Source organism: Trichechus manatus, unplaced genomic scaffold, assembly GCF_000243295.1.
Source record: "Trichechus manatus latirostris isolate Lorelei unplaced genomic scaffold, TriManLat1.0 scaffold00006, whole genome shotgun sequence".
Lineage (NCBI taxonomy): Eukaryota > Metazoa > Chordata > Mammalia > Sirenia > Trichechidae > Trichechus > Trichechus manatus.
The window spans coordinates 17,782,789-17,810,465 of NW_004443942.1; the positions used below are offsets into that span (position 1 = coordinate 17,782,789).

At 37.8% G+C, this 27,677-nt stretch overlaps 1 protein-coding gene across 3 annotated transcripts in view; it reads left to right on the top strand.

Annotated features, from left to right (window-relative positions):
- The window catches only part of ANO3 (anoctamin 3), a 508,791-nt gene that overhangs the window by 305,580 nt on the left and 175,534 nt on the right, over nt 1-27,677 (top strand). For 2 of the 3 annotated variants that reach the window (XM_023737820.1, XM_004369722.2), the window contains one exon: nt 4,364-4,485. In XM_023737820.1, coding sequence (XP_023593588.1) covers nt 4,364-4,485 — 122 coding nt within the window. Of the gene's footprint in view, nt 1-4,363; nt 4,486-13,460; nt 13,767-27,677 lie in introns of those variants that run through there. The other variant, XM_004369723.2, reaches the window with a different exon arrangement.

Sequence of the window (27,677 nt, forward strand, 5' to 3'; positions counted from 1 at the left end):
GCAGGCCACAAACCAGGGAAACTCCCTTTACATTGGATCAAGGTTGTGCCCTTAGTAAGGGTGGTACAATCCCACCCTAATCCTCTTTAACATAGAATTACAATCAAAATGGAGGACAACCACACAATACTGGGAAGCATGGCCTAACCAAGTTAACACTTATTTTGGGGGGATACAATTCAATCCATGACACCCAGTATAGACTCTGGATTGACTTGGAGCTATGAAACTATTGAAGGATTCCGAGTAGAGGTTTAAGGTTATTTTACTTAGGTTATAAAGGGTCACTCCGGATGCCATGTGGTAGGGGCAAAATATAGAAATAGGGAAACCAGTTAGGAGGTTTTTACAGACTTCTGGTCAAGATACAGTGATGACTTGGGTTAAGAAACTATATTCAGGTGTTGATAAATGTCCAGTTCTAGATATAATATAAAAGTAAATCAGACAGGATTTGCTGGCATTTAAATTCATTTATTCATTCAACAAATATTTATTGAATGCCAAGTAAATATCAGACCTTGTTCTAGATGTTAGGGATAAAGAAACAAATTAAAGGCAATAAGCCTGGCCCATAAAACCTTAATGAGAGATACATAAATAAATGACGATAAATAGGTAAAAAATATACTGCATGCTAGATAGTGATGTGTGGTAAAGGGTGAAGAAAAGTGAAGAAATGATGCTTCATGCTAAGCCAACATAATTTATTTAAGTATCTTATGTGGGCATAAAAAAGAAAGTCAGGGGTCAAGATGACTCCTAGTTTTTGGGTTTGTGAAAACAAAAGAATGGAGTTGCTATTTGTTAAGATGACAATTGTTTCTATAGTTTATTATCCATTCTGTAAAACCCATTGCCGTCCATTCCAACTCATAGTGAGCCTATGGGACAGAGTAGAACTGCCCCATAGAATTTCCAAGGGGCAGCTGGTGGATTCGAATTGCCAACCTTTTGGTTAGCAGGCAAATGCTTAACCACTGCACCACCAGGGCTCCATAGATTGGAGGAACATTTTTGTGAGCATAGCTTTTCTTTCTTTTGGGTCATAATTTTGGGGTAGTCTCCAGTTGTGCTCTTAAACATATTGACAAAATTTATTCCAAAATTTTCACTGATTTATACTGGTACAAACAACAATCAGTTCTGAGTTGAGGAGAGATTTTATGAACGTTCTAAAAGACAGTGGTACCACTTACATTATGGTGACAAAAGTTTACAATCTTGCTAATAAGAAAGCTCTCATTAGATAAATTACAGAAAAGTTCTTTTGACTGATTTCAGGACAAATGGCAATAAGAAAAGTAAACATACACACATCCCTAACAATAAAAGGAAGTTTAAATTATAACATTAAGATCAGGATTTTCCAAAATAACTAGTACTTTTTTTTTCTTTTCCTTATTTTTTCTTTTTCCATGAACTAATCTATTATAGATCAAGCTGTGTTAGACTCTACAGGAAATTAAAAACAAACAACAACAACAAAATGGTAAAGAAATTCTTGGTATTAGGATAATTTAGTCTAATTTCAGCAAAATTGAAGGAGACCAAAAGAAAAAAACCCAAGTATGATAGAACTCAGAAGACAAAATGATCAGTTCTAGTTGAGTCTTTGGGAAGGAGAAAAGTAGAAGATCTGAAAAGACTTTGTGAAGAAGTTGCCTTTTGGCTTTCAAAATTGAGTAAGATTTCCTCCAGCAAGACGTACAATGTAAGGATTATTTCTCCAGGAATATTTGTGTTATAGTGATTGAAGAGGAAAAAAAAAAAAAAAGTCAAACCAAAACAAACAAAAAAGCCTCTGCCTAAAAAATTAATTTGTGAGTGGAATAGAAGATTTAAATGAGTGAAGAAACTTATACATTTTCTGTATTTCTTATGTTCTATGGGAAAGGAAATACATTAATTAATTTAAATTGGCATTTTTTCTTTTGTAAACATTAAATTAGTAATCAAATAATTTTCAGAACTTAGGAGATCCTTTGAGACCTTCTCGATAAACCTGTCCCTTTTATAGATGAGGAAATAGAGACCCAGGTAAAGGAAATTACATGGCTAGAAGGTGGCACACTTAGAATGAGAAATGAGATCTTTGTGACCAGCAGGCTATGCTCAGTACACAATAGCACATGCCATTTCTCTATTGCTGTTTAACCACCTAAAGAACCCTTGCTTGCTCTTGAATATCAAGAAGGGTAGGGGGAAGAGAGGAAGAGGGGAGGGAATAACAGAGGAAAGGCAGAAAGAGAGAGAAGGAAGAAAAGGAGGGAGGGAAGGAGGAAAAGAAAGGAAACAGGGAAAGGAAAGAAAGGAAAGACAAGGGAAGGGAAAAGAAGGGAAGGAAAAAGAAACGCTAAGCACCCTGTGTCCTAGGTGTCTGAAGGGACTGCCTGCTAGTGAATGGTTAGATTGCTAGTTGGTGAGTATTATCTTCATCATTCTCATTCTTGGGAATCTTGTGCAGAATACACAATAAGGAAATGGTTTTATGTAAAACGTAGGTTCCAAAGTGACAAGTTGGTGGGGTTTCAGGAGATGGTCCAACAAACTCACTCCTGAAGTTGTTCTTTTCCACCTATAAAACAGTCCAAGCCAAGTCCAGGTTTTGTACTTGTTATTTTCTCTGTCTGGACCCTTCTTCCTCCAGTTTACCTGCATGACTTACTACGTCACCTCTTGAGGTCTTTGCTCTAATATTACTGTTCTCTATACTAAAATAACATCCCCCCTCTGCCAGCCTTTGGCACTTGTATCCTTCCTCCCTACTGTATTTTTCTCCAATGCCCTCACCATGAGACATGCTTAATGTTTTACTTATTTGTTTTATTTATTGTTTTTCTTCTCTTACTAGAATATTCCATACAGGCAGGGTTTTATTTGTTGTTTTTACTACTTTATCTCCAACTCTTAGAATAATGTCTGTAGTATCATACCTGTTAAATAATTGTTGAAAAAAGGGAATTTATCTAAATCTAAGGGACCCAGGATAGTGTATTCACAAACATCAGCTTTGGAATCATATTCAACTGCATTTCAGTTCTAGATGTACATCTTACTAGTTTATTGACTTTTGCAAGCTACTTAAGTCTCATACACCTTAGTTTATTTATTGTTAAATGTAGGTAATAATCACACCTACTTCATAGCATTCTTATAAGGATTAAAGGAAATAATACATGTAATGTTTGTGGCTCATAGTATGTACTGAGCAAATACTATTCAGTGTTAGCTATTATTAATACGTTTGTGTATACTCATTAAATGCTTAGAGAATTTTAACATAACTAATCACAAAGGCATAATGTGATTGTTCCATTTTATTTCCTACTCTGTTAAAAACTTGATGCTACTATCTATACATGGTATAACATATCATGTTATAGCACATTTTAAGCCTTACCAGTAAAAGAAATTAGTGCATTAGCTTATAAACAAAATTGATGATATTAATTTTCTTCTTTACAATAGTTGGTCAAATGATTGATATAGTTCTGCTTGTCATGTTTGATAGGTACTAACAGAGTTAATAAATAGCTCTCTCCAAGACATTTGATTTTTTTTAAAAGGCTAAATATATAGGAATTGTCTGCTTTTGAATTTGAAGAGAGATTTGTGTTTTACAGGACACAAATTTTTGAAGTGTGTCAACAGTTCTTGTCTGTGCTTATGACCACCATAGATATTTCTTATTTTATACCCTTTTACATTGATTACACCTTATTCATTATTCATATGCAGTCCTTACATGTTTTTGTTATTACAGTGCCTTACCCTATTTTAAATCATTCCAGTGGTAACTATCATTTTTCAATGTTCTCATTCCTCATTGCAATTGTAGAGTTATATGTATGTATATAATTTTATCTTTCTTATAACGTTTGGTAGCATATCTTCCAAGGTCTTTCAGATTTCTTACACCCTTTAACCAAATTCATATTTATAAAGTTATCTAACTTCTAAGGAAACAAACTTTCAGAATCAATGCAGTTATTAAGTAGGCAAAAAAATCTTAAGAATCTATTCAGTTCTTACAAATATCATTATCTTCAAGTTCAGAAGTAGTAATGTGTTCAACATAGTTTGCATAGTATTACATTTACTTTCAAAAAGTTTAAGTATATTAGGAGAAATGCATTTCATTCTTATGAAAATCACTACCTGCTTGATGGCTGTCACTATCAGTATTAACAGACAAGCTTCATGTGATTACTTTTTTATGCTTATTTATTGGATGGAACAATCATGTAAAGTCTATGCTCAGCTAAATTTTGGGAAAACATGAAAAACAGAGAGATTGATACATTTAAACAGAGAAAAAGGAGGATAAAAATGGATTTAACCTTTTCTTTCTTTTTTCTAGCCCTAGAAAAAGATAAGGATTACACAGATGAATCAGAACACGCTAATTATGACCGATCTCGGCTCATTAGAGACTCTGTTTGCAAAGATAAACCTGAACCCAAGCCAAAATCATTGCCTAAGGTAATGAAAACTAAGCTATCGATAAACTATTTATAAACACTAACTTTTGAAACCTTTCCATTCTTTTCAATATTAGTCTACAGAATTGGTTTTTGTTCTGGAATGTATGAGAGAACACATAGGTTAATATACATCTTGAAGATTTCAAAAGTGAAAAGTTATGTGTAGACATCATATTTATTTACATTATCAAATAGAATTTTTTAAACATTTAATCTGTCTGAAATGTAAAATTCACCAGTGATATATTTTTTGGAGTTTATTCTTTTTTCACATTTTTTGAAAAGCAGAATAGTTTAATGAGAACATGGATTTTAGTACCAGATGGACCAGAATTTGAATTTCAGTTCCACAACTTACTGGTTATGACAACTTGAGCAAATTAATTAAACTTACTAAACCTTGATTTTCTCATCTGTAAAATCTGAACCGTGTTTTCTACTTGACAAAATTTTTTGAAGATTAGATGACCATGTGAAAATATCCAGCGCCTAGTAAAAGCTGACTATATGGCAAGTTTTTATAATTTGAGGTATGAGAATATCTCACTAAAACTATAGTTCTCCAACAAATAAATAATTGTGCTAGAGTTCAGTGTTATAAACTTCTAGATCCAAAATTGCCAGTATCTTTTAAACAAAAAGTTTTTGTGTACTCTTCAAAGTGTCTGAATGTGGTCATGGAAAACCAGAGACTTAATTGATGATGTTTTCTTTTATCATTATTGGTCTGTATTTCTTTTTTTTGTGGTGCCTTTGCCTAGTTTTGGAATCAAGGTTATACTGGCTTCATGGAATGAATTTGGAAGTAGCCTTTGCTTTTCTAAGTTCTGAAATTGCTTGAGTAGTACTGGTGCAAACACTTTTCTGAATGTTTGGTTGAATTCTTCAGTGATGCCATCTGGGCCAGGTTTTTTTTTTTTGTTGTTGGGGGGTGGTTTATTACCTTTTCAATATCTTCTCTTGTCATGGATATGTTCAGAGTTTTGACCTCTGCTTGTGTTAGTTTAGGTAGGTAGTATGTTTCTAGAAATTTGTCCATTTTCTCTAGGTTTTCAAATTTGTCAGAGTAGAGTTTTTCATAGCACTCTGTTATGATCCTTTTTATTTCAGTTGGTTCAGTTGTAATGTCCCCCATTTCATTTCTTATTTGGGTTATTTGCATCCTCTCCTGTTTTTCTTTTGTCAATTTCGCCAGTGGTTTGCCAATTCTGTTGATCCTTTCAAAGAATCAACTTTTGGTTTGGTTGATTCTTTCTATTGTTTTTTCTATTCTCTATTTCATTTATTTCTGCTCTGACCTTTATTATTTCGTTTTTTCTGGTGGCTGTGGGCTTCTTTTGCTCTTCTCTTTCTATTTGTTCCAGTTGTGTAGCGAGTGTTTTAATTATTTGATTTTTCTTCATTTTTAATGTGTGCATCTATTGCTGTAAATTGACCTCTGAGCACTACCTTTGCTGTGTCCCAAAGGTTTTGATATGATGTATTTTCACTCTTATTTGATTCTAGGAATTTTTTGATTCCATCTTTGATGTCTTCTATTACCCAGTGATTTTTCAGCACGGTGTTATTCAGTTTCCATGTATTTGATTTTTTTCCTTGCTCTTCTTGTTATTAATTTTTACTTTGATAACATGATCAGAGAAGATACTTTGTATTATCCCAATGTTTTACATTCTGTTGAGGGTTGCTTTGTGGCCTAAGATGTGGTCTATTCTGGAGAATGTTCCATGTACTTTGCTGCTGTTGGGTGGAGTGTTCTATGTATGTCTGTGAGGTCAAGTTGGTTGATTGTGGCCTTTAGATCGTCTGTATCTTTGCTGAGTTTCTTTCTAGATGTTCTGTCCTTTACTGAGAGTGGTGTGTTGAAAGTCTCTTACTATTATTGTGGAACTGTCAATTTCTCTTTTCAATGCTGTTAGATTTTGTTTTATGTATTTTGGAGCCCTGTCATTGGGTGGGTAAATATTTATTATGGTTATATCCTCATGGTGGATTGTCCCTGTAATCATTATATAATGTCTTTCCTTGTCTCTTATGGTGGATTTTGTTTTAAAGTCTATTTTATCTGAGATTAGTATTGCCACTTCTGCTCTTTTTTGGTTGCTGTTTGCTTGATGTATTTTTTTCCATCCTTTGATTTTTAATATATTGATGTCTTTGTTTCTAAGGTGTGTCTCTTGTAGACAGCATATTGATGGGTCCTTTTTTTTAATCCATTCTGTCGCTCTCTGTCTCTTTATGGATGCATTTAAGCCATTTACGTTCCGTGTGATTATTGATAGGTGTGAGTTCATTGCTGTCATTTTGTTGCGTTTTTTTTTTGTAGTGCTGACATTTTCTTTGTTCCTCTTACTCTCCTGTGCTGAATTCCTTTTGTTTGTGGATTTTTTTTATGTGTGTTTCTTTTGTTTTTGTAAATTTTGTGTTTACTGAGACAATGTTTTCCTTCTTTATTTTGATGAGTAGTTTTGTTAACTTTCTTTGTGGTTACCTTGAAATTTACCCCTGTCTTCCTAAGTTTAAATCAGTCCTCTATTACTTTTTATCACCTTGACTTCCCCTTCATTTAAAAGTTCTATACCTACACTGTTTATTCCCTCTTTTATTGTTCTGACGTTGTTGCTATTTACAGATTGACCTCTCTGGTTCCCTGTTGTAAATCTTTTAGTTTTGTTTTATCCTTGATAATACATTACTGTCTTAGTTATCTAGTGCTGCTATAACAGAAATACCACAAGTGGGTGGTTTTAACAAACAGAAGTTTATTCTCTCACAATCTAGTAGGCTAGAAGTCAAAATTCAGGGCATCAGCTCCAGGGGATGGCTTTCTCTGTTGGCTCTGGAGGAAGGTCCTTGTCGTTAATCTTTCCCTGGACTAGGAGCTTCTCCATGCAGGAACCCCAGGTCCAAAGGACACGCTCTGCTCCTGGCACTGCTTTCTTGGTGGTAGGAGGTCCGCCACTCTCTACTCACTTCCTTTTCCCTTTATCTCTTGTAAGATAAAAGGTAGTACAGGCCACAATCCAAGGAAACTCCCCTTACTGTTGGGTCAGGGATATGACCTGAGCAAGGGTATTATATCCCACCCTAATCCTTTTCAACATCATCCAATCTTGCCTCATTAACCACAGGCAGAGATTAGGATTTACCATATATAGGAAAATTATATCACTGACAAAATGGAGGACACCCATGCAATACTGGGAATCATAGCCTAACCAATTGACACATATTTTTGGGGGACACAATTTTATGCATGACATTCCACCCTTTGGCCTCCAAAAATTCATGTCTTTGCCACATGTAAAACCCATTCAGCCCATCATATCATAGCAGAAGTCTTAAATCAACTCCAAGTCCAAAATCCAAAAAATTCCTCTTCATCTATGAAATCTAGAATACAAGTTATCTGATTCCAAATGTACGGTGGCAGGACAGGCACAAGCTAGACATTTCCATTACAAATGTGAGAAACTGGAGGGAAAGAAGGGATACCAGGCACCAAGCAAGTCAGCAGAACACATTACATTAGCCCTCAAGGCTTAAAAATAATCCTCTGTTCTCTGAGACTATTCACACAATAGCCCTGCCCTCCAGACTCTAGGTATTGGCTACACTCCTCAGATTCTGAGTGGAGGCCTCTCAGCCCTGGGTTTCAGCTCTGCCTTTCAGACCCAGTGGGAGGGCAACTCTACTCCCTACACTTTAGGCACACCATTCTCCTAATCCATCTGAGTGGTAACTCCACCCTTAGAAACACCAGAGGCCATGGCTCCACCCTTTGAAACCCCAGAGGTTGTGGCCATACCCTTTGAAACTGAGGCAGCTCGGCTTCCTGTATTCCTTGTCTCTTCAGCTCTGCTTCCTGGTTCCTTGGCCTCTAGGCCCTCTGGCCTCATGCCCACATCTACCCTGCTGAGGCAAGCATTCCAAAGCTTTGTAGCTCCACCAATAAGTGCCTAGAGGCACCCTACTCTGCCAGTAAACTTCAGCTGGAAGTTACTCAGCTCTCTTGCTCCATGGTTCGGCAAGCTTGCTCCATTGGTGAGTGCCCAGAGGCACCCTACTCCACCAGGAAGCATCCTCCACAAAGGCACTCAGCTGTCTCACTCCGTAGGTCGGCTCCAGTGTTGTCCAGCGCTGGTCTCTTGGTTCTGCTGCTGCCAGTTCTCTGCCACTGTCACTTCTCTGCTGTTGCTGGTCCTCTGCTACTTCCGGTCCTCTATCCATTCATCTTTTGAAAATTGCTTCCACATTTTAGGTATCTGTTAGAATGGCACCCCACTCTCTCTGTACCAAATTCTGTCTTAGTTATCTCATGCTACTATAACAGAAATACTACAAGTGGATGGCTTTAACAAACAGAAGTTTATGCTCTCATTGTCTAGTAGGCTAGAAGTCCAAATACAGGGCATCAGCTCCAGGGGAAGGCTTTCTCTGTTGGTTCTGGAGGAAGGTACTTGTCATCAATCTTCCCCTGGACTAGGAGCTTCTCTGCTCAGGAACCCACGGTCCAAAGGATGCGCTCTGCTCCTGGTGCTGCTTTCTTGGTAGCATGAGGTCCCCCACTCTCTGCTCTCTTCTCTTTCCTTTTTCTTCCCCCCTTTCTTTTTATGTATTGTAAGATAAAAGGTGGTACAGGTCACAGCCCAGGGAAACTCCCTTTACACTGGATCAGAGATGTGACCTGAGCAAGAGTCTTACCACCCATCCTAATCCTCTTCAGCATAATCCAATCTTGCCTTGTTAACCACAGGCAGAGATTAGGATTTACCACATATAGGAAAATTATATCAATCACAAAATGGAAGACAACCACACAATACTGGGAATTATGGCTTACCAAATTGACACATATTTTGTGGGGGATACAATTCAATCCATGACAGTTATGTAGGTTAGTATCTGGGTGATGCTGTCCTGTTGCCTAAATTCAGGTTGTTGTCTGATGTTGTTGGTTCTATAACCGAATAACACCCTTTAATAATTCTTGTATGTTTTGTTTGGTTTTTACATATTCCCTTAATTTCTATTTATTTGGAAATGTCCTAATTTCTCCATCATATTTGAGTGAGAGTTTTGCAGGATATATTATTCTTGGTTGGCAGTGTTTTTTCATGATTTTGTATATGTCATCCCATTGCCTTTCTGCCTGCATGGTTTCTGGTAAGTAATCAGAGTTTAGACTTATTGTTTCTCCTTTGTATATCACTTTTCATTTTTCTCCAGCTGCTCTCAGGATTCTTTCTCTGTCTTTGGTTTTAGTGAGTGTGATTATGATATGTCTTGGTATTTTCTTTTGGGGTCTATCCTATATGGGGTTCGTTGAGCTTCTTGGATGGTCAGCTTTTCATCTTTCATATTAGGGAAGTTTTCTGTCAGCAAATCTTCAATGATCTCTCTGTGTTTTCTGTTTTCTCCCCCTATTCTGGAACTCTGATCACACGCAAATTTTGCTTTTGATTGTATCCCACATCATCCTCAGGGTTTCTTCATTCTTTTCTCTGATTTTTCCTCAAACAAAATACTATTCAAGGCTATATCTTTAGTTTTGCTTTTCGTAAAGAAAGGGGTGGAGACAGCACATGGGGCTAGCTGGGTGGGAGAAAGGAAAGGAAAGAAGGGAGAGAGAGAGAAGAAACTGAAAAAAAATGGTGCTGAGGTACCTGTTGGTGGGGTGGTGCAGACCTGGGGAGGCCGTGTGCCTGTGGCTCTTTAGCTGAGCAATGTGGCACAGCCCATCAAGAAGGAGCAGGGATGACACATAGGGCTAGGTGGGCAGGAAAAAGGAAAGGAAGGAAGAGAGAGAGAGAGAAGAAACAACAACAAAAATAACAACAACAACAAAAAAATGGTGCTAAGGGAGCTGGCTGGTGGGGTTGAGGTGGACCCAGATGACAGTGAGCTGGTATCCTTTTGGCTAACTGACCATGGCCCGTTGGAAAGCAGCAGAGGCCATGAGAGGGAAGAATGGTGGTGGGTGGGAAAACATGTATCCCTGGTTATTGGGTGCTCTGTCTCCTGTTGGGTGTTCCGTGAATTTGCCTTCCCATACTCCCTGTCTGCCACTTTTGGTGGCTGAGGTCCAAGATGGTGAATCCATTCTGCATTAACTGGTAGGAGACCTCCACTCTGTAGCTCTTTTCATTCTCTGTTCTCTGTCAGTTTCTTATTCCGTTTGGTGCTTGATCGAGTTCTTTATCCCTTAATTTTATGTTTAGGGTTCCAGGATTGACGTTTGTATCTGTTTTACTTAGTTGTTTTGGGTCTTTGCTGTAGAGGGATGATATGGTGCTTCTGTCTATAGTGCCATGTTGGCCTGCATGGATTTTTTGATGTATTGTATGAGTTTATCTTTACAACAACTCCAAAAATAATGTCTATTTTTACCTCCATTTCATAGGTAAACAAATGCAGGCTCAGAGTGGCTAAGTAACTTCCCTATTATCATGTGGCTAGTAAGTAGTGGTCAGAGATTATATGCAGATAACCACACTGTTAAGTACTGTTCAGTACTGTTCAGCAATGAACATAATAAAGGCATGTGCAAAGGACAGTAGAAGCTACTAGACTAGAAATTTAGGGAGTCAAGGAACTATTAGCATTCCTGGGAAATGATCATGGAACATCAGGGGACAGTGGCTATTGTGCTTTCCTTGATATTTGATGCTTGAGAATAAAAGAAAAGTGATGCGCCAGTGCTCAGATCCTGATAAATTGTTAACTACCTCTCCCTTCCCTGCTACAGATAGCCCTCCCCTCCCTATGTCCTCTTCCTCCATTCACATTGGCATGCAGACTTTCTTTAAATTATTATTGTGATGAATAGGTACATACCAAAACATTCACCAATATAATAATTTCCACATTTACTATTAAATGACATTGATTACATTGTTGAAGTTGTGCCACCCTTATTGCTATCCTTTTCCAAAATATCCCGCCACCGTTAACATAAATTCATTGCCCCCCCAAACAAAAACTCCACCTTTCCCTCTCCTTCCCGCCTGTGGTAACCATCAATAGTCTTTGGTTTCTATATATTTGCATATTCTGTATAAGTGAGATCATTACAGTTTTTGTCCTTTTGTGCCTGACTTATTTCACTCAGCATAATGTTTTCGAGGTTATCTATATTGTGGCATGAATCAGAACTTCATTTCTCTTTACAGTTATGTAATATTCCACCGTATGTACATATTACATTTTGTTTATCCATTCATCTGCTGATAGATGTCAGTTGTTTCCACCACGTGGCTATTGTGAGAATTACTGCAGAGAACCCTGGTGTACAGGTTTCTATTTGTGTTCCTGCTTTCACTTCTTCTGGGTATATACTTAAGATTGAGATTGCTAGGCCATATGGTAATGCTGTGTTCAACTTTTTGAGGAACCACCAAACTGTTTTCCCCAGTGGCTGTACCACTGTATATTTCCACCAGCAGTAGATGAACAATTTCTAGTTTTTCTACACCCATGCCAACATCTGCTGTCCCCACCTCCCCCCCCTTTTTTTTTTTAAATCATTGCCATTCTAATGAGGGTGAGGTGATATCCGTGGTTTTGATTTGCATCTCCCTAATGGCTATAGGGTCACTTTGAGTTGGAATTGCCTCGATGGCAATGGGTTTGGTTTTGGGTTTAAGGGCTAATGCCCTGTGAGCAGTTCTACTCTGCCCTGTAGGGTCGCTATGAGTGGGAATTGACTTGGCTGCAACGGGTTTGGTTCTCAGGAGAAAGATGTGGCAGTCTGCTTCTGTAAAGATTTACATCCTTGGAAATCCTTTGGGGCAGTTCTACTCTGTCTTTTAGGGTTCCTATGAGTCAGAATCAACTCGATGGCAATGGGTAATGGCTAATGATGTTGAGCATCTTTCCATGTGCTTGTTGGCCGTTTGAATATCCTCTTTGGTGATCTGTCTGTTCAAGGCCTTTGCCCATTTTTTGATTGAGTTGTCTTTTTGTTGTTACATGCAGACTTTTTAATCCCACAGAATGCATCAATGAATGGAATGTATGAATATTAATTTATTTGATCATATAGCACTTTTCTCAAGGGAGAAAAAATTGTCAACAAAAGTAAATAAAGCACTGTTGTATTTATTGAATAGTTTCTGATGTTTGTAAATATTTTATTTATTATTATTAATTTTGTTGTTGTTGTTGTTGACTTCCTTGTAAGATATAGACCAGGATTCCAGATGAGGGTTCCAGCCATGGAAACCTATATGATTTTATTAGTCACTTCATGCTACAGTAATCTACCATTTGTTGTTTAAAGATTTCAAACTGCTGTGGGAAGTTAAATTTTCTTATTGCATAAGCATGCTGGAAAATCAATTTTTAAGCATGCTGATTTATTCAAGGCTATATCCATTAAGTGGCTGCTTCTTAGGTTCAGTGTCTTACCGATCCCAATTACAAGCTGTCCTGTGAAGGCTTTCTTGACAGATTAAATGTAATCCTTTTTTGTATCTAACCATGTGAACATTAACCACAGGGGGGCACAAACATTCTACACAATTTTTTTGTTAACAACTGATTCTGTTGCACTCAGATTATAGTCCCTTCATTGTATGCAGCCCAGAGCCAATATAATGCAATGCCCAGTTTAACAGATACTGGATTTTTCAGAAATCACACAGGTGTCTATTGTTCCCTTTCTCCAGAGAACAAGAAAATGAGACAATTTCCTTGAAAAGCTGAAAAAAAAAAACATGAATAGTACTCATCTATGAAAAAAGCATTACCTGTTTCACCAATAAAAAAGTTTAAACTGAAGCATATCTTCCTTCCATTTTTGTGTTAATCTGTCCAGCTCATTCAAATAGCATAAGAATGTGCAAGAATTATTGAAAAATGACACTAAGATCATCAGAATGTCACTAACATATGATTAAATGTCACTTAGGTGAATCAATCATAGATATTGTTAACCAATGACACATGAAGGCAGCTCCTTCGCCCACCACATCAGCACTCACCTAAAAAAATAAATTAACAAAAAGCAGTACCGGAGTTCTTATAAAGAGATGAGTTGTCTTTTTTTAAAATCATTATTCAGACTCAGGCATTTAAAGAGTTGTCTAAAAACCCTCCAGTCAAATGCTTTGTGCAGCATTCAGTATGTAACACTCTAGCTAATGGAAAAAGCAGGTGGTGGAAGGAAGAACTTTCTGTTGTCATGCTGAAGAGTTCTTTAAAGAAGATTGTCATTTGAGACTCTGTTGTCAGCAATGAAGGATTCCAAATGCAGCTGAACCCAGAATTCTGACTGTGGTATGTTTAAAAGTATATCAGTCAGGGAATTCTGTATAACTTTTATGTTTATCTAAAAATATGTAGAGAAGTCAACTAAGGATAACTGATACTGATTTCAGACTTTGGGATGAGTATGTCTGTTACATTTTCGTAAAATAAGAAATAGTGTGATCTAAGTGTGTCGGTTTTAAGTATTGGAGTGCTTACCTTGCATGTGAAATACCTCTTAGGTTTTGACTATTGCTAAAGGTCTTTGATTATTGACTTTATAGAAATAGCCATTCAAAAAACTTACTGTATAAATAGTTCTTAATTTAAAAATATAAAATATAACTGTAGAATAAGTCTTTTCAAATGTTCTTAAAAATTGTTTTTATACATCATTTTTACTAAATAAAATAGATCATTCAGTAAAGTAGGAAAACTGAGGGAAAAAATTCTGAATTTAGAGAAGCAGTCTCATAGCATTAACTGTTATAATAAGTGAATGTCTATGAAATACATTGTGGTTTAAGCTAGGGGAAATATTTTTCAACCTGCTCTAGTTATTTTCCTGTGGTTTTAAAGATGACATAAAAAATAATTTTGTCTCATTCTAAAAGCTGTACTTTCATTTCTTTGTTTAAAAATGGCAAATGCTTCCATTTGGAGATTCCATTTATAAATCTACATTTGAGATTAGACCACTTAAAATTAGTAATCTCTGAAATGGACATAAATGCTTTTTTTGCTTTTCAGAAAATAAACACTTAAAAATATTCCTTGCGTGTTATTTAATATATACAAAACAATGAGCAGGAATATATTCTCTGACACTTCGACTAAGGGGATGTATAAAGCTCACCTATTAAAATGTATATTGGAAGCACAATAGAAAACCACAGCCTATGGTCCAACATCGATTGTTCTACTGAGAAAGGGTTGGCTTTCGGTGAACGTATTATTTTTGGTCAATAAAATGGGTAGAGAGAGAATAATATAAGATAGTCTAAGTAACAGCACTTAGTAAAATGGCTGTTACATTATGGTATTCAATACTGCATTTGTCTCTCCCCTTTAGTTCCTTTTTTAACATTTTAATGATAATTTACCCTTGTTTCCTAATTTTTGTTATTTCCTTGGATCTTATTCCATGGCATTCATGGTCACAGTTTATATCCAATTGTGCAGGTCAGGTAACTCAGGTGTTTGGATCCAGTTTAAAGTCTCATCTCCAGTGATTAATTGTCCATCTTTTTTGTAACTCTGTGATACTTTGTTGCCCAAGTAACCAGCTCTATTTATTAGGACACTCCATATGTGGAAAACTATTGATTTCCTTTAAAATAAAATAACTGAAATCACTCTGGGAAAAATCTACCCCAAAGGCAAAATGGCTGATAGTCACCTGGAGCCAACTCAGTCTTTGAACTGTCTTGAGAGAAGTAATGAATGCAATTTTTCCATAGTTATACCTGATTTTAAGGGAATTCATACTCAGCCATCAGTATGAAAATAACTTTATATTTGGGGACTCTTTCCAGGGCAGAGTATGTGGTGCTTAATTATACTTGATAGTCATAAGAATATGTATTTTACTATCTTAAAAGCATACTTATAAGCAGAATGATCACTAATTGTTTGATTAAAACATAAAAAAAGAATTCTTTCTTGTACTTTTTTTCTTCAATAAAATAGAAGATTGTATTCAGTGGTATTTTAAGGTTCAAATCTCACATTCTAAGCAACTGGCTACAGCAACTTTTAAACACGTTTCCTTTTCTAAACAGTTGTCTTACAACAGTGGTTGTCAAACTAGTGAACATCAGAATCACCTGGAAGGCTTGTTAAAACAGGTGATTAGGCTCCACCTCAGAGCTTCTGACACAGAAATTCCAGTTGAGGCTTGAGAATTTGCATTTCTAGCAAATTCCAAAGTGGTACTGATGATGTGGCCTGGTGGTGCAGTGGTTAAAGTGCCCCGTTTCTAACTAAAAGGTCAGCAGTTCAAACCCACCAGCTGCTCCGCAGGAGACAGATGTATCAGTCAGCTTCTGTAAAGCCTTGGGAACCCTATGGGCAGTTCTAATCTCTCTTATAGTATCACTGAGTCAGAATCGACTCCACAGCAATGGATTTGGCTTTGGTTTTTGCTTGATGCTGCTGGTGCAGTGATTACATCTTAGCTCTCCTGTCTTAAATTTCCCCTTAATATCTCCAGTGTCTTCGGCATTCTGAGAGCCCACCACATGTCAGACTCTATTGTTAGGTCTGGGTATGTGCTGATGATCAAAACAGGGAAAATCTCTACCCTTATGAAGTTTGTAGTCTAGTGGAGAAGTCATAAAATAAATAAACTAACACATAAGTATCTCTCTACAAATTGCCATAAATGCCTGAAGGAAATAAATTTGGTATGGAATAGTGGAAGAGTAGCTACTTGGAGTGCCCAGGGAAACAGCCCCTCAGAAGGTCTTAAAAGCAAGAACTGAGGGATGAGAAGCCAACCAAAGCAAGAGTGAGAGAAGGAGGCATTCTAGGCAGAAGAGTAGCCTCTGTGAAGGCCCTGAAGTGGGAACCAGCTGGGTATGTTGAGAACGTTGTCTGTAGCCTGGGTGGCAGGAGTGTAGGGAGTAAAGAATAAAATGGCTCAAGATGACATGGACAGAAGTCAGCAGGCATGGTATTGCAGGGGGCCTTGTAAACCACCATAGGGAGTGTGGGTTCCATTCTAGGTTTAAAGGGAATCCCTCAACGGTTTTAAGTAAAGGGTAACATCAGATTTCTGTTTTCCTAAGACCTCACTGACTGTGCACAAGACAGTGGGGGGAACAAGGACAGAAGTGGGGATGGCATTACAGCAGTCCAGCTGAAAGGTATCGGTGGTTTGGGGACAAGTTGTTGCAGTCGAGGTGGATACGTCAGATATTGTTTCTAATAGCAACATGAGGAGAGCACTTAGGTGTTTTACCACAGAAATGACAATCTGATTTCTTAGAGAGCTTTTTTTTGTTTGTTTTCTTTTTTTTTTTTTTGGCATGTGCCTAACTTGTAGGATCATTCTTCTTACACATTGTCTGATTAGTAGAGCCTATCAGTTCAATAAGGCCACCTTATTTGGTGAGCCCAAATTGCCATGTTAACTCTACATTTAATATCTAGGGCAGCAATTATCTCGTTCATCATATAGTTTAAAGTGCCTGTCATATGTCAGACAGTCATTTGTCATTTAATACCTACCACTTGCTTTATTAAATTACTCTTATTCTGTGCACATATATTCCCCATCTCATCCTCCACACAAAGGATCATCGTTTAACAACTGCAGCAATAATCTGCATTATTCTATACAAATCACTTAGATAAATCAGCTATTTATCTCCATAGCTGGATTATAAGAACTATTTCTGTCTAGTTCACTATTTTTTACTCATTCCAAAAATAGTAACTAGTACAGAAGACGTCTGTCAGTTTGTCTTACTTTGGGGGCTTGCTTGTTGCTGTGATGCTGGAAGCTGTGCCACCCGTTTTCAAATACCAGCAGGGTCACCCATTGCAGACAGGTTTCAGCTGAGCTTACAGACTAAGACAGACTAAGAAGAAGGACCGGTGGTCTATACTTCTGAAAAGAATTAGCCGCTGAAAACCTTACGAATAGCAGTGGAACAATGACACATTGCATTGGGCAAATCTGCTGCAAAAGACCTCTTTAAAATGTCAAAAAGCAAAGATGTCACCTTGAAGACTAAAATACACTTGACCAAAGCCATGGTGTTTTCAGTTGCCTCATATGCATTCGAAAGCTGGACAGTGGATAAGGAAGACTGAAGAAGAATTGATGCCTTTGAATTATGGTGTAGGTGAAGAATGTTGAATATACCATAGACTGCCAAAAGAACGAACAAATCTGTCTTGGAAGAAGTATAGCCAGAATGCTCCTTAGAAGCAAGGATGGGAGACTGCGTCTCACGTACTTTGGACATGTTATCAGGAGGGATGAGTCCCTGGAGAAGGACATCATGCTTGGTAAACAAGAGGGTCAGCGAAAAAGAGGAAGACCCTCAACGAGATGGATTGACACAGTGGCTGCAACAATGGGCTCAAGCATAACAACGATTGTGAGGATGGTGCAGGAGCGGGCAGTGTTTCATTCTGTTGTACGTAGGGTCTCTGTGAGTCAGAAGTGACTCGACGGCACCTAACAACAACAGTACAGAAGAACACTAAATATTTATTTGTAAGTACAGGCAGTCCCCGGGTTACAAATGTTCGACTTACATATGACCTGTAGTTACAAACTAACTCCTGTAAAACCTATTATATAAAACATTTGAGGTGCATACAATGGTTCATAATAACAAATGGCACAACTTTGCGACACGCATCAAAATAGTATTATTGTTGTTGTTGTTAGGTGATGCTGTCTAGTCCGTTCTGACAAAATAGTGACCCTATGTACAATAGAAGGAAACACTGCCCGGTCCTGTGCCACCCTCATAATCGTTGTTATATTTGAGCCCATTGTTGCAGCCACTGTATCAACACATCTTATCAAGGGTCTTCCTCTTTTTCACTGACCTCTGCCTTACAAAGCTTGATGTACTTCTCCAGGGACTGGTCCCTCTTGATAACGTGCTCAAAGTACGTGAGACGAAGTCTTGCCATCCTCACTTCTAAGAAGCCTTCCAGCCGTACTTCTTCCAAGACAGATTTGTTCGTTCTTTTGGCAGTCCATGGTATATTCAGTATTCTTCGTCAACACCATAATTCAAAGACATCAGTTATTCTTTGGTTTTCCTTATTCATTGTCCAGCTTTCACATGCATATGAGGCGATTGAAAATACCGTGGTTTGGGTCAGGTGCATCTTAGTCCTCAAAGTGACGTCTTTGCTTTTCAACACTTTAAAGACATCTTTTGCAGCAGATTTGCCCAACGCAATACATAATTTGATTTCTTGACCATAATAATGGTTAATTATTATTATTACTGTATTATGATATTTTCGTGTATGTGGAAGTGTTTCTTTAATTTTTTTATGCATAGAAAGGTACACTATATACTGTATATTAAGACAAACATTTAACTAACTGACATTAGATACAAACCATACCTAACTGTTCTGATTTATGTACAGACTCTACTGAAAGACAGATTTAGGAACTTACAGAAGCAGACTGCCACATCGTTCTCCTGTGGAGTGGTTTAGCGGCCAGTAACCACTGTGCCTCCAGGGCTCCTTATGTAAAGATTACAACCTAGGAAGCCCTATGGGGCACTTCTGCTCTGTCCTGTAGAGTTGCTGTGAGTCGAAATGGACTCAATGGCACCTCACAACAACAAAAATTTTACGTTTTAGGGAATACCGGTCCTACTTCATGAATGAAGAAACCAATGAACACAGAGATTAGTAAAGCCCAGATCTACATAGCTGTTTAAAAGGCAGAGCTAGAATTGAAATCCAGGTATAACTCCAAAGCATAAACTTTGAACACTAAGTTTCACTGGATCCCATATGGTGGAAAGAAAGAGGTAAGGTAAAGAAAAAGACACAATTCTTAGCATGTAGTAGGTGCTTAATAAATATTTTCTTGTTCAAACTGGTTTGTAAAGGATTTCACTTTAGTACCCATTTTATTCATCTGATTGCTGTCTCTATCCCCATTGCCTTGAATAAGTGTCTAGGAGAGAGTAGGCAATCAAAACAGATTTGTCAAAGGATACTGGATTAGTGTATCTTTAGCGCGTAGCTCAGAGTACTTGCCAAACTCATCATACATGTGTGTGCATTTGTGTGTGTGTGTGTGTGTGTGTGTGTGTGTGTGTGTACATTTGCATGTGCTTGCTTTTCAGGTTAATAAAGTTTAAATGCACCTGAGTGTTAACAATCTGGCTTTCCTGAATTTTTTTTTTCCATCCCTTGTTCATTGACATGTTTTGTCACTGCCCATACTAAAGATTCTGGAAAGGATTGGTGTGGGCAGTTCCTGGGGCAATATTGGCTAAAAGATGATCAATGACTTAATGATCTTCCAGATTCTTCACAGAGTCACAGCCTGTGTTTGGCTTCTAAACAGGGGTGCATTAGAAAAGATTTGCATTAGTCAATCAGCAGCAAAGATCCAATGTTTCTGCCCTCTAATCTAATGCCCTGAATGCTCCTGCCTATGTTTTTATTTCTAGTTTGTAAAATAATGAATTATCTATTACATTTTTCCAGCTTTAAAATTCTGCAGCCATTAAATAGAGTTTCATCTTTTATATGCTGGGAATGGCATGAGCGAGTCCAGCTCTGAGCCTATCTGCGGTCAGTATATGTCTTTAAAATTCCTGCATATTCTGTCCTGGCCTTCTTTCCTCCCTCTCCTTGCTCACAGCCCTCAGGCACTCTGACTCGAGGCTGAACCTCAGGTGCCCAAGGCACTTCCACTGCCTCCTCAAGGTATTTCCTTCATCCCTTTCCACTGCCCAAACTCTAACCATCTTCTCTCAAGTCTTGGTTTTAGCCAGGGAAAACAGTAAATAAATCAAGATTAGGCTTAATTCAAGTTAGTGGCTTGCTATAGCTACATGTTTACCAAAGTGTGGTTTTCATTTTTTTTTATTTAAATAAAGTGAAAAAGATCTAATTACATAAAATGAGGGTTTCCTACATGCAAGGTTATGTAAATGACCAAGAAAAGCATGGGTAGATGTCCCAGGGTCCAAGCTCCAACAGTCAATTGCATTATATCTGATTTCACTTTATTGTGGAGTAGGTTATTGGATTTTATATGTATTTTTTAATTGAGGTGAAATTTAAATGACATAAAATTGATCATTTTAAAATGAATCACCTGGTGGCATTTAGCACGTTCACAATATTGTGCAACCACCAGCTCTCTCTAGTTCCAAAATATTTTCACGACCTCAAAAGGGAACCTCATACTTATTATGCAGTTACACAACACTCCCCTTCGTCCCAGCCCCTGGCAACAACCAGTCTTTATTTTGTCTCTATGAATTTGCCTAACATTTCATATAAATGAATTCATGCAATATATGACCTTTTGTGTCTGGCTTCTTTCACTTAGTATAATATTTTGAAGGTTCATTCACGTTGTAGCATGTAGCAGTACTTCATTTTTTTAATGATTGAATAATACTCCATTGTATACTGTATGTGCATACCACATTTGTTTAACTATTCATTAATTCTTCCTTTGATGGACATTTGGGCTCTTTGTACTTTTAGGCTATTGTGAAAAGTGCTGCTATTCAAAATAATGTTTTAAGTGGTGCTGTAAAAACTTTTTAAAAAATAGTAGATATAGTCTTAATTTTAATGTATGTAAGACCAGTATAACCAGGACATTACAACTGTTATTTTGAGGTTAAGATTACTTTGGAAAAGGCTGTTTTTATTTTTAGAAAGAGCACAATCTAAAGAAAAAATATTAAACAGGTGGTATGTAGCTATGGCAGAAAAAAAGTATGATTAAAGTTTGAGAAACAATGCCATATTGTATCTTGTCTAATCACTTTACAGATGACAGCTGTCATTTATCTAGCACCTAAGAGGCCTTGCCCTCTCCCTAGTTATTTTACATATATCAGCCACCATCTTTACATTTTGTAGGGAAATATGTAAGCCTTATTATTACCATTATATAAGTAAAGATGTTGAGACCTTAGTTAAGTGATTAGTGAACAGTAGTAAGAGAGGAAATAGCGGACATGAAACTCCATCTCAGCTACTCCAATTACAAGTCACGTTGTCTTAAAGAATGAAAGAAATATGAATACCCTTCACTTGCTGTTATGGATTAAATTGTGTCCCCCAAAAATTGTGTGCCAACTTGGCTAGGCCATGATTCCCAGGATTGTTTGATTATCCATCTTTTTCCATCTGATGTGATTTTCTTATGTGTTGTAAATCCTGCCTCTGTGATGTTAATGAGGCAGGATTAGAGGCAGTTATATCAATGAGGCAAACACAATCTACAAGATTAGGTTGTGTTTTAAGTCAGTCTTTTTTGAGATATAAAAGAGAGAAGCCAGCAGAGAGACAGGGGGAACTGAAACCACCAAAAAAGCAGCACCGGGAGCCGAGCACATCCTTTGGACCTTGGGTTCCTGCACAGAGAAGCTCCTAACCAAGGGAAGATTGATGACAAGGACCTTCCTCCAGAGCCCACGGAGAGAGAAGGCCTTCCCCTGGTGCTGGCACCCTGAATTTGGACTTCGAGCCTACTAGACTGTGAGAGGAGTCCTGGTGGCACAGTGGTTAAGAGCTTGGCTGTTAACCAAAACATCAGCAGTTTGAATCCACCATCCGCTCCTTGGAAACCATATAGAGGCAGTTCTTCTCTGTCCTGTAGGGTCGCTATGAGTCGGAAACGACTCGACAGCAACAGCTTTAGTTTAGACTGTGAGAGAATAAACTTCTATTTGTTAAAGCCATCCACTTGTGGTATTTCTGTTATAGCAGCACTAGATAACTAAGACTCTTGCCTTAATTTCAAACATGAGGAGTTGTTGTGTGTTGTATTCCACAGTATCCAAAAATGAAAGATTAATAGAGGAGGAAGAAATGCTGGGTACCTTCACTAATGCCCATTTTTTATATAATTCCAGATGGTCACACTGTTACTTTAGCCATGGGGCTTCCAGTATGCTTGGAGAATGTGCTGTAAGGGATTCAACTTCATCTTTCTGTGAAGTTTACCAAAGGGAAGTTTACAAAGGCAAATACTCCCTAGAACTGGAAGGTTTCTAAGAGATTAAATCAGAGATTCTTTACCTGGTGTTCATGGACCTATAAGGGGCTCACACAGAAACTTCTGGGGATCTTTGAGCTCCCTGAAATTGTATGCATAATTATATGAATATAAAATTGTGTTTTTCTCCAGGTATTGTCCTTGACTAAAGGAGAGTTAGGAACCACTGGTTTTGTCTAGACCTGTCCTTCTACACTTTCAGAAACTAATCTACAAATATTAAATAAGTCTATACAGAAACAAGTAGCCAGGGCCATAATTTTAAATGACATCTGTGGGGCTTCAGTGAGTTCATCTTTTCTCTCTCTTCATTCTTCATGATTATCTAACTTTTTAACAGAAAGAGTAACTGACACTGGAAAGAATTAAGTCTGTGGTAAAATGTTGTTGTTGTTAGCTGCCGCTGAATCAGCTCCGATTCACAGTTACCCCATGAGTTACAGAGTTGAACTACTCCATAGGGTTTTTTTGGCTATAATCCTGACAGAAGCAGATCTCCAGGACTTTCTTCTGCAGAGCTGCTAGGTGGGTTTAAACCACAAACCCTTAGATTAGCAGTATATTGCAAACTGCTTGTGCCACCTGGGCTCCTTCAGTATTCTCCTTCAATATTCTATGACTAAGACAGATTGGGAACAAAGGCCTGATGATCTACTTCTGAAAATTAGTCAGTGGAAACCCTATGGCTCACAACAGAATATTGCCCAACATAGGCTGGGAGGCACTCAAAATACACAGCGGCAACAACAATGGACTTGAGCATACCAACCAAGGATCATGAAGATGGTGCAGGACCCCGCTACATTTTGTTCTGTTGTACATAATGTTGCCATGAGTCAGCATCGACTAACAATAAAAACAACAACAGCAAAATATTCTGTGATTTTTTTTCTTTATCCAAAGTTTCCAACATGACCTGACTTATTTTTACTCGAATAGGGTATCTGTAGCCAAAGTGATGATAAAGTCATCTGCTTTATGCCATTAGCAAAACAGTTGTTTGATAATCCTTCTTCCTCTTCCTGGATCTCTTATCTTATTGCTAGAACTCTTATGGGGATGGAAAAGGGAACATAGGACTACTGAGACATGAATTTTTTTTTTTCCCCCAAAGGTAGGGAACAAACCCAGGGCTCATCTTTTTTGCAGCAGTCAATTCATTTCTCACCCAGATTAAATCCATCTTGGTGTGAAGGTTATGAGAGATTTATTCTCTGTCTTCTCAGAGTATCTTATTAACGATAATATCTAATAGATTAGAGTAGTAGATTTCTTTGGGGACATACGTGAATTTTTCTAACTCCCATGTGTATGGTCATGGACACTGATGATAATACCAAGTTCTTCAGTGCCGGAAACCTTGATACCCTGAACTGGATATTTGCCATTTCAACTTAAATATCCAGGTGAAACAGTAGCCATTGACTTAGGTACTGGATTATTCCTATGATTCAGAGATTTTTTTGTCTCCATTCTATATTTGGACTTGACTTTCTGTTTTTTTTTTTTTGCATTTGCCAAACTGCAAATCAACTTATCCTTGTCTAATTTGACCTCACTGTGTTGAGCTTCCCCTTCTCTTTAGAGATTTGCCTGTCTTTTATCTGTTAAGAATCCAAAGTCAGAGGAAGGGAGTATCTTAATATTTCAAGTATACTTCCTACTGAGGTATCCTAAAAATATCTTGTGCAGACTGGGCTGTCTGACTCATTTGCCATTGTATTCCTGGCACGCAGCTTATGGAAAAGTGCTAATTTGAAAGCCCACATTTGCATGATCTGCAAATGTCTTTCGGGGTAAAAGCTACCTAAGTGCCCAGGTATACAGTTTACCTCTGGATTTCTACTTTTTAAAAATTTTGGCCTATTGGTTCTTACCTATCTTGTGAACTCTTTGATGCTTTTTAAAGTTTTGTTTTGCATAAATTTTGTTTTTATGGGAAATATTGATCTAAATAACCACAAACAGAAGTACAGCATTCTTCAGAAATATTTCATTTGAATCTGTTACCAGTGTTTTAAATCAGTTTTCTGAACACATGTTCTTTATTATGAAAACTTTCTTTTGTTTGTTCGTTTGTTCCTTTCCTTTGAGAGCTCCCCAAAGGGTAGTGTGGCATTCATAATAGCAAGTGATGCATTGAAATTCTGTTCCTGATATTTTCGAACTCCCTACAAAGTTAAATACCCTAAACTCGTTTATAATAAAGAGACATTTGATTTTATTTTGCAGTTAAAATTTGATCCTTTAGTGTGTCTTTATTAACAAGCTTTCAGTAAGTTCTCAGATGGGTGTTTTGTTTGTTTTAATTTCCAGCTGGTCACTGACAGTGATCAGTGCAGAATATGCTACAAGCTGAGTTTAAGTTGAGTCTGTATAGAAAGGTTTCTCAGTCTGCTAACATTATGATATTTGACAGCGTTAACGTCTCTTCAGCCTTGTTTTGTTCCTAATGATTTGTTCCTAATGATGCTTCTTAAACCAGGGCTTCGAACTGGTTCAAAATGATTCAGTCATGGCTGAGGAAGTGAAACTGGAACAGACACAAATTTTTATGATTTGGGTGATCCAAAACGAAAACCGAAACAGGAAAAATAACAGGTTGAAGCCCCAAAATGGGAGACTCAGAAGAGACCCATGAGTGTGATGCGTGAGATTTGATTATTGGTAGAACTGTGGAGAGCAGCACACATTCAAAGCAGTGTGGTCAGCCGCCATCTTTGAGCAGGACACTTCTGTTTCCCACTCTGCCAGATAAGAAATTTCGTTGCTATGCAACGTGCACACTGCCCTTATTTTCTAAGAGGGAGATTAAGTTTCTACCAGGGCTTCAACTCGTAATTTTTCCCATTCCAGTTATTGTTCTGGTTCACCCAAATTTTAAAAACTCAGGTCTGTACTGGTCTCGCTTCCTCAGCCATGACTAAACCGGGAAGGACCAGTTCGAAGTCCTGCCTTAAATCAAACCAAAAACCAAAGCCACTGCCATCCAATTGATTCTGACTCATAGAGACCCTATAAGACAGAGTAGAACTACCCCAAAAGGGTTCCCCAGGCTGTAATCTTTATGGAAGCAGACTACCACATCTTTCTACTGCAGAGCAGCTGGTGGGTTGGAACCACTGACCATTCAGTTAGCAGTCAAGCACTTAACCACTGTGCCACCAGGGTTCCTTGATGCTCTTTACCAAAACCAAACTAAACCCATTGCCGTCGAGTCGATTCAGACTCATAGCGACCCTATAGGACAGAAGAGAAATGCCCCAGAGGGTTTCTAAGGAGTGGCTGGTGGATTTGAAGTGCTGACCTTTTGGTTAGCAGCTGAGCCCTTAACCACTGCAGCACCAGGGCTCCAGTGATGCTCCTTAGACCTCATAAAATCCCTTCTGAATCACCAGTTGTCAATTTTCAACTCATAGCAACCCCACGTGACAGTGGAACTGCCCCATAGAGTTTTTTAGGCTTTAATCTTCAAGGAAGCAGATTTCCAGTCTTTCTCCCAGAGCCAGTGGGTGGGTTCAAACCACCAACCTTTTGGTTAGCAACAGAGCACTTAACTGTTGTGCCACCAGGGCTCTTTTCTGAATCACCAGAAGAATTTATAAGTCATAAGCCTCACTGTGTCTGATAGACTTTAGGGTGACTTCCCATGATCTCTGCTGCCTATGTTCACACCGTTGTATAATTCCCACACCTGTGACTTGCTTCTGAACAGTAGAATATGCCAAAGGTGACGGGATGTCACTCCTATGCTAATGTTACATTATATAAGACACCATCTTGCTAGCCTACTCAACTCTGGAAGCACTCTTTGCTGTCTTGATGAGGTAAGCAGCCATGTTGGGAAAGTCCACATGCCAAGAAACTGCAGGTGGCCTCTAGGAACTGTGTGAGTGGCTTCTAGGAGATATGGGTGGCCTCCAGCTGACAGCCAGAAAGAAACAGAAGAACTTACTCCTTCAGCCACAAGAAAATGAATTCTGCCAACATCCTGAGTGAGTTTGGAAGTGAATTCTCCGCAGTTAAGCCTCCAGATAACAGCATAGCACAGCTGATACTTTGATTATAAGCAAAGGGCCCAGCTGAGCCATGCCTAAATTCCAGAGTCATAGGAATATAAGAGAATAGATGTACATTTATTTAAGCTGCTAAGTTTTTTGTAACTTTTTATGTAGCAATAGATAACTAATACATTTATCATAAAATATAATATTTAGATACATGAAAATGTGACCTCATCAATGGATTTTTGGCAGGTCATTAGTAGATCGAACTGAAAATGTCTGAAACTAAAATACACCAGTAAGTATCTTCCAGTAGGCCAGGCAGATATAACCAGATCCACATGCCTAGATGATATGCTCTTCTGGCTAAAAGAGATAGATTTGAAATTTTGAGCAAATTCTTTTTTGTATTACTCATAAGCATGTGCTGAATCAATTCAATAAAAATGAAGTCAATGAGATGCTCCAGTAACCTGATTCCAAATATTCAATTAGATTAAATTTATAATGGTCTGATCTCATGAGTCTCTTTACTTTAGGAAGCTAAATTTTCTAAGAAACTTTTCTTTGGTATTCACTTCCCTGGCTACAGTGAACACCCTTATTTAGAATTTCCTCTCTGTCCTGTGTATTCCTATTTAATAACATCACACATAAATAGTAATATAGGAAAAATAAGAAGCATGTCTATATCTTATAGAATAGTCATTTATCCTTTTATTTAATATACATTTGTTGAATGCCTTATGTGTAAGATCAATGATTGGATATTAAAATGAGCAAAATCCTGACCTCAAAATAACTATGTGAAATATTGTTATTATCATTCCCCTATTTTAGAAAAAAATAAGTTGGACTACTATCTATAACTGGTGGAACCCTGGTGGTGCAGTGGTTAAGAGCTATGGCTGCTAACCAAAAGATTGGCAGTTCGAATCCACCAGCAGCTCCTTGGAAACCCTATGGAGGAAGTTGTCCTCTGTCCTATAGGGTCACTGTGAATCTGAATTGACTCGACGGCAATGGGGTATCTATAACTGGAGTCTTATCCCCCTATCTGCGAACTTTATGTTTTTATTTTTATGCACTAGAAGGAAAAAATTTGCTTCTATCTCTTTTTAATATCCTAAAATAACTTCCAATGTTCCAAGCTTATTTCTACAGAGTACTTGTCTGATGTAAATTATA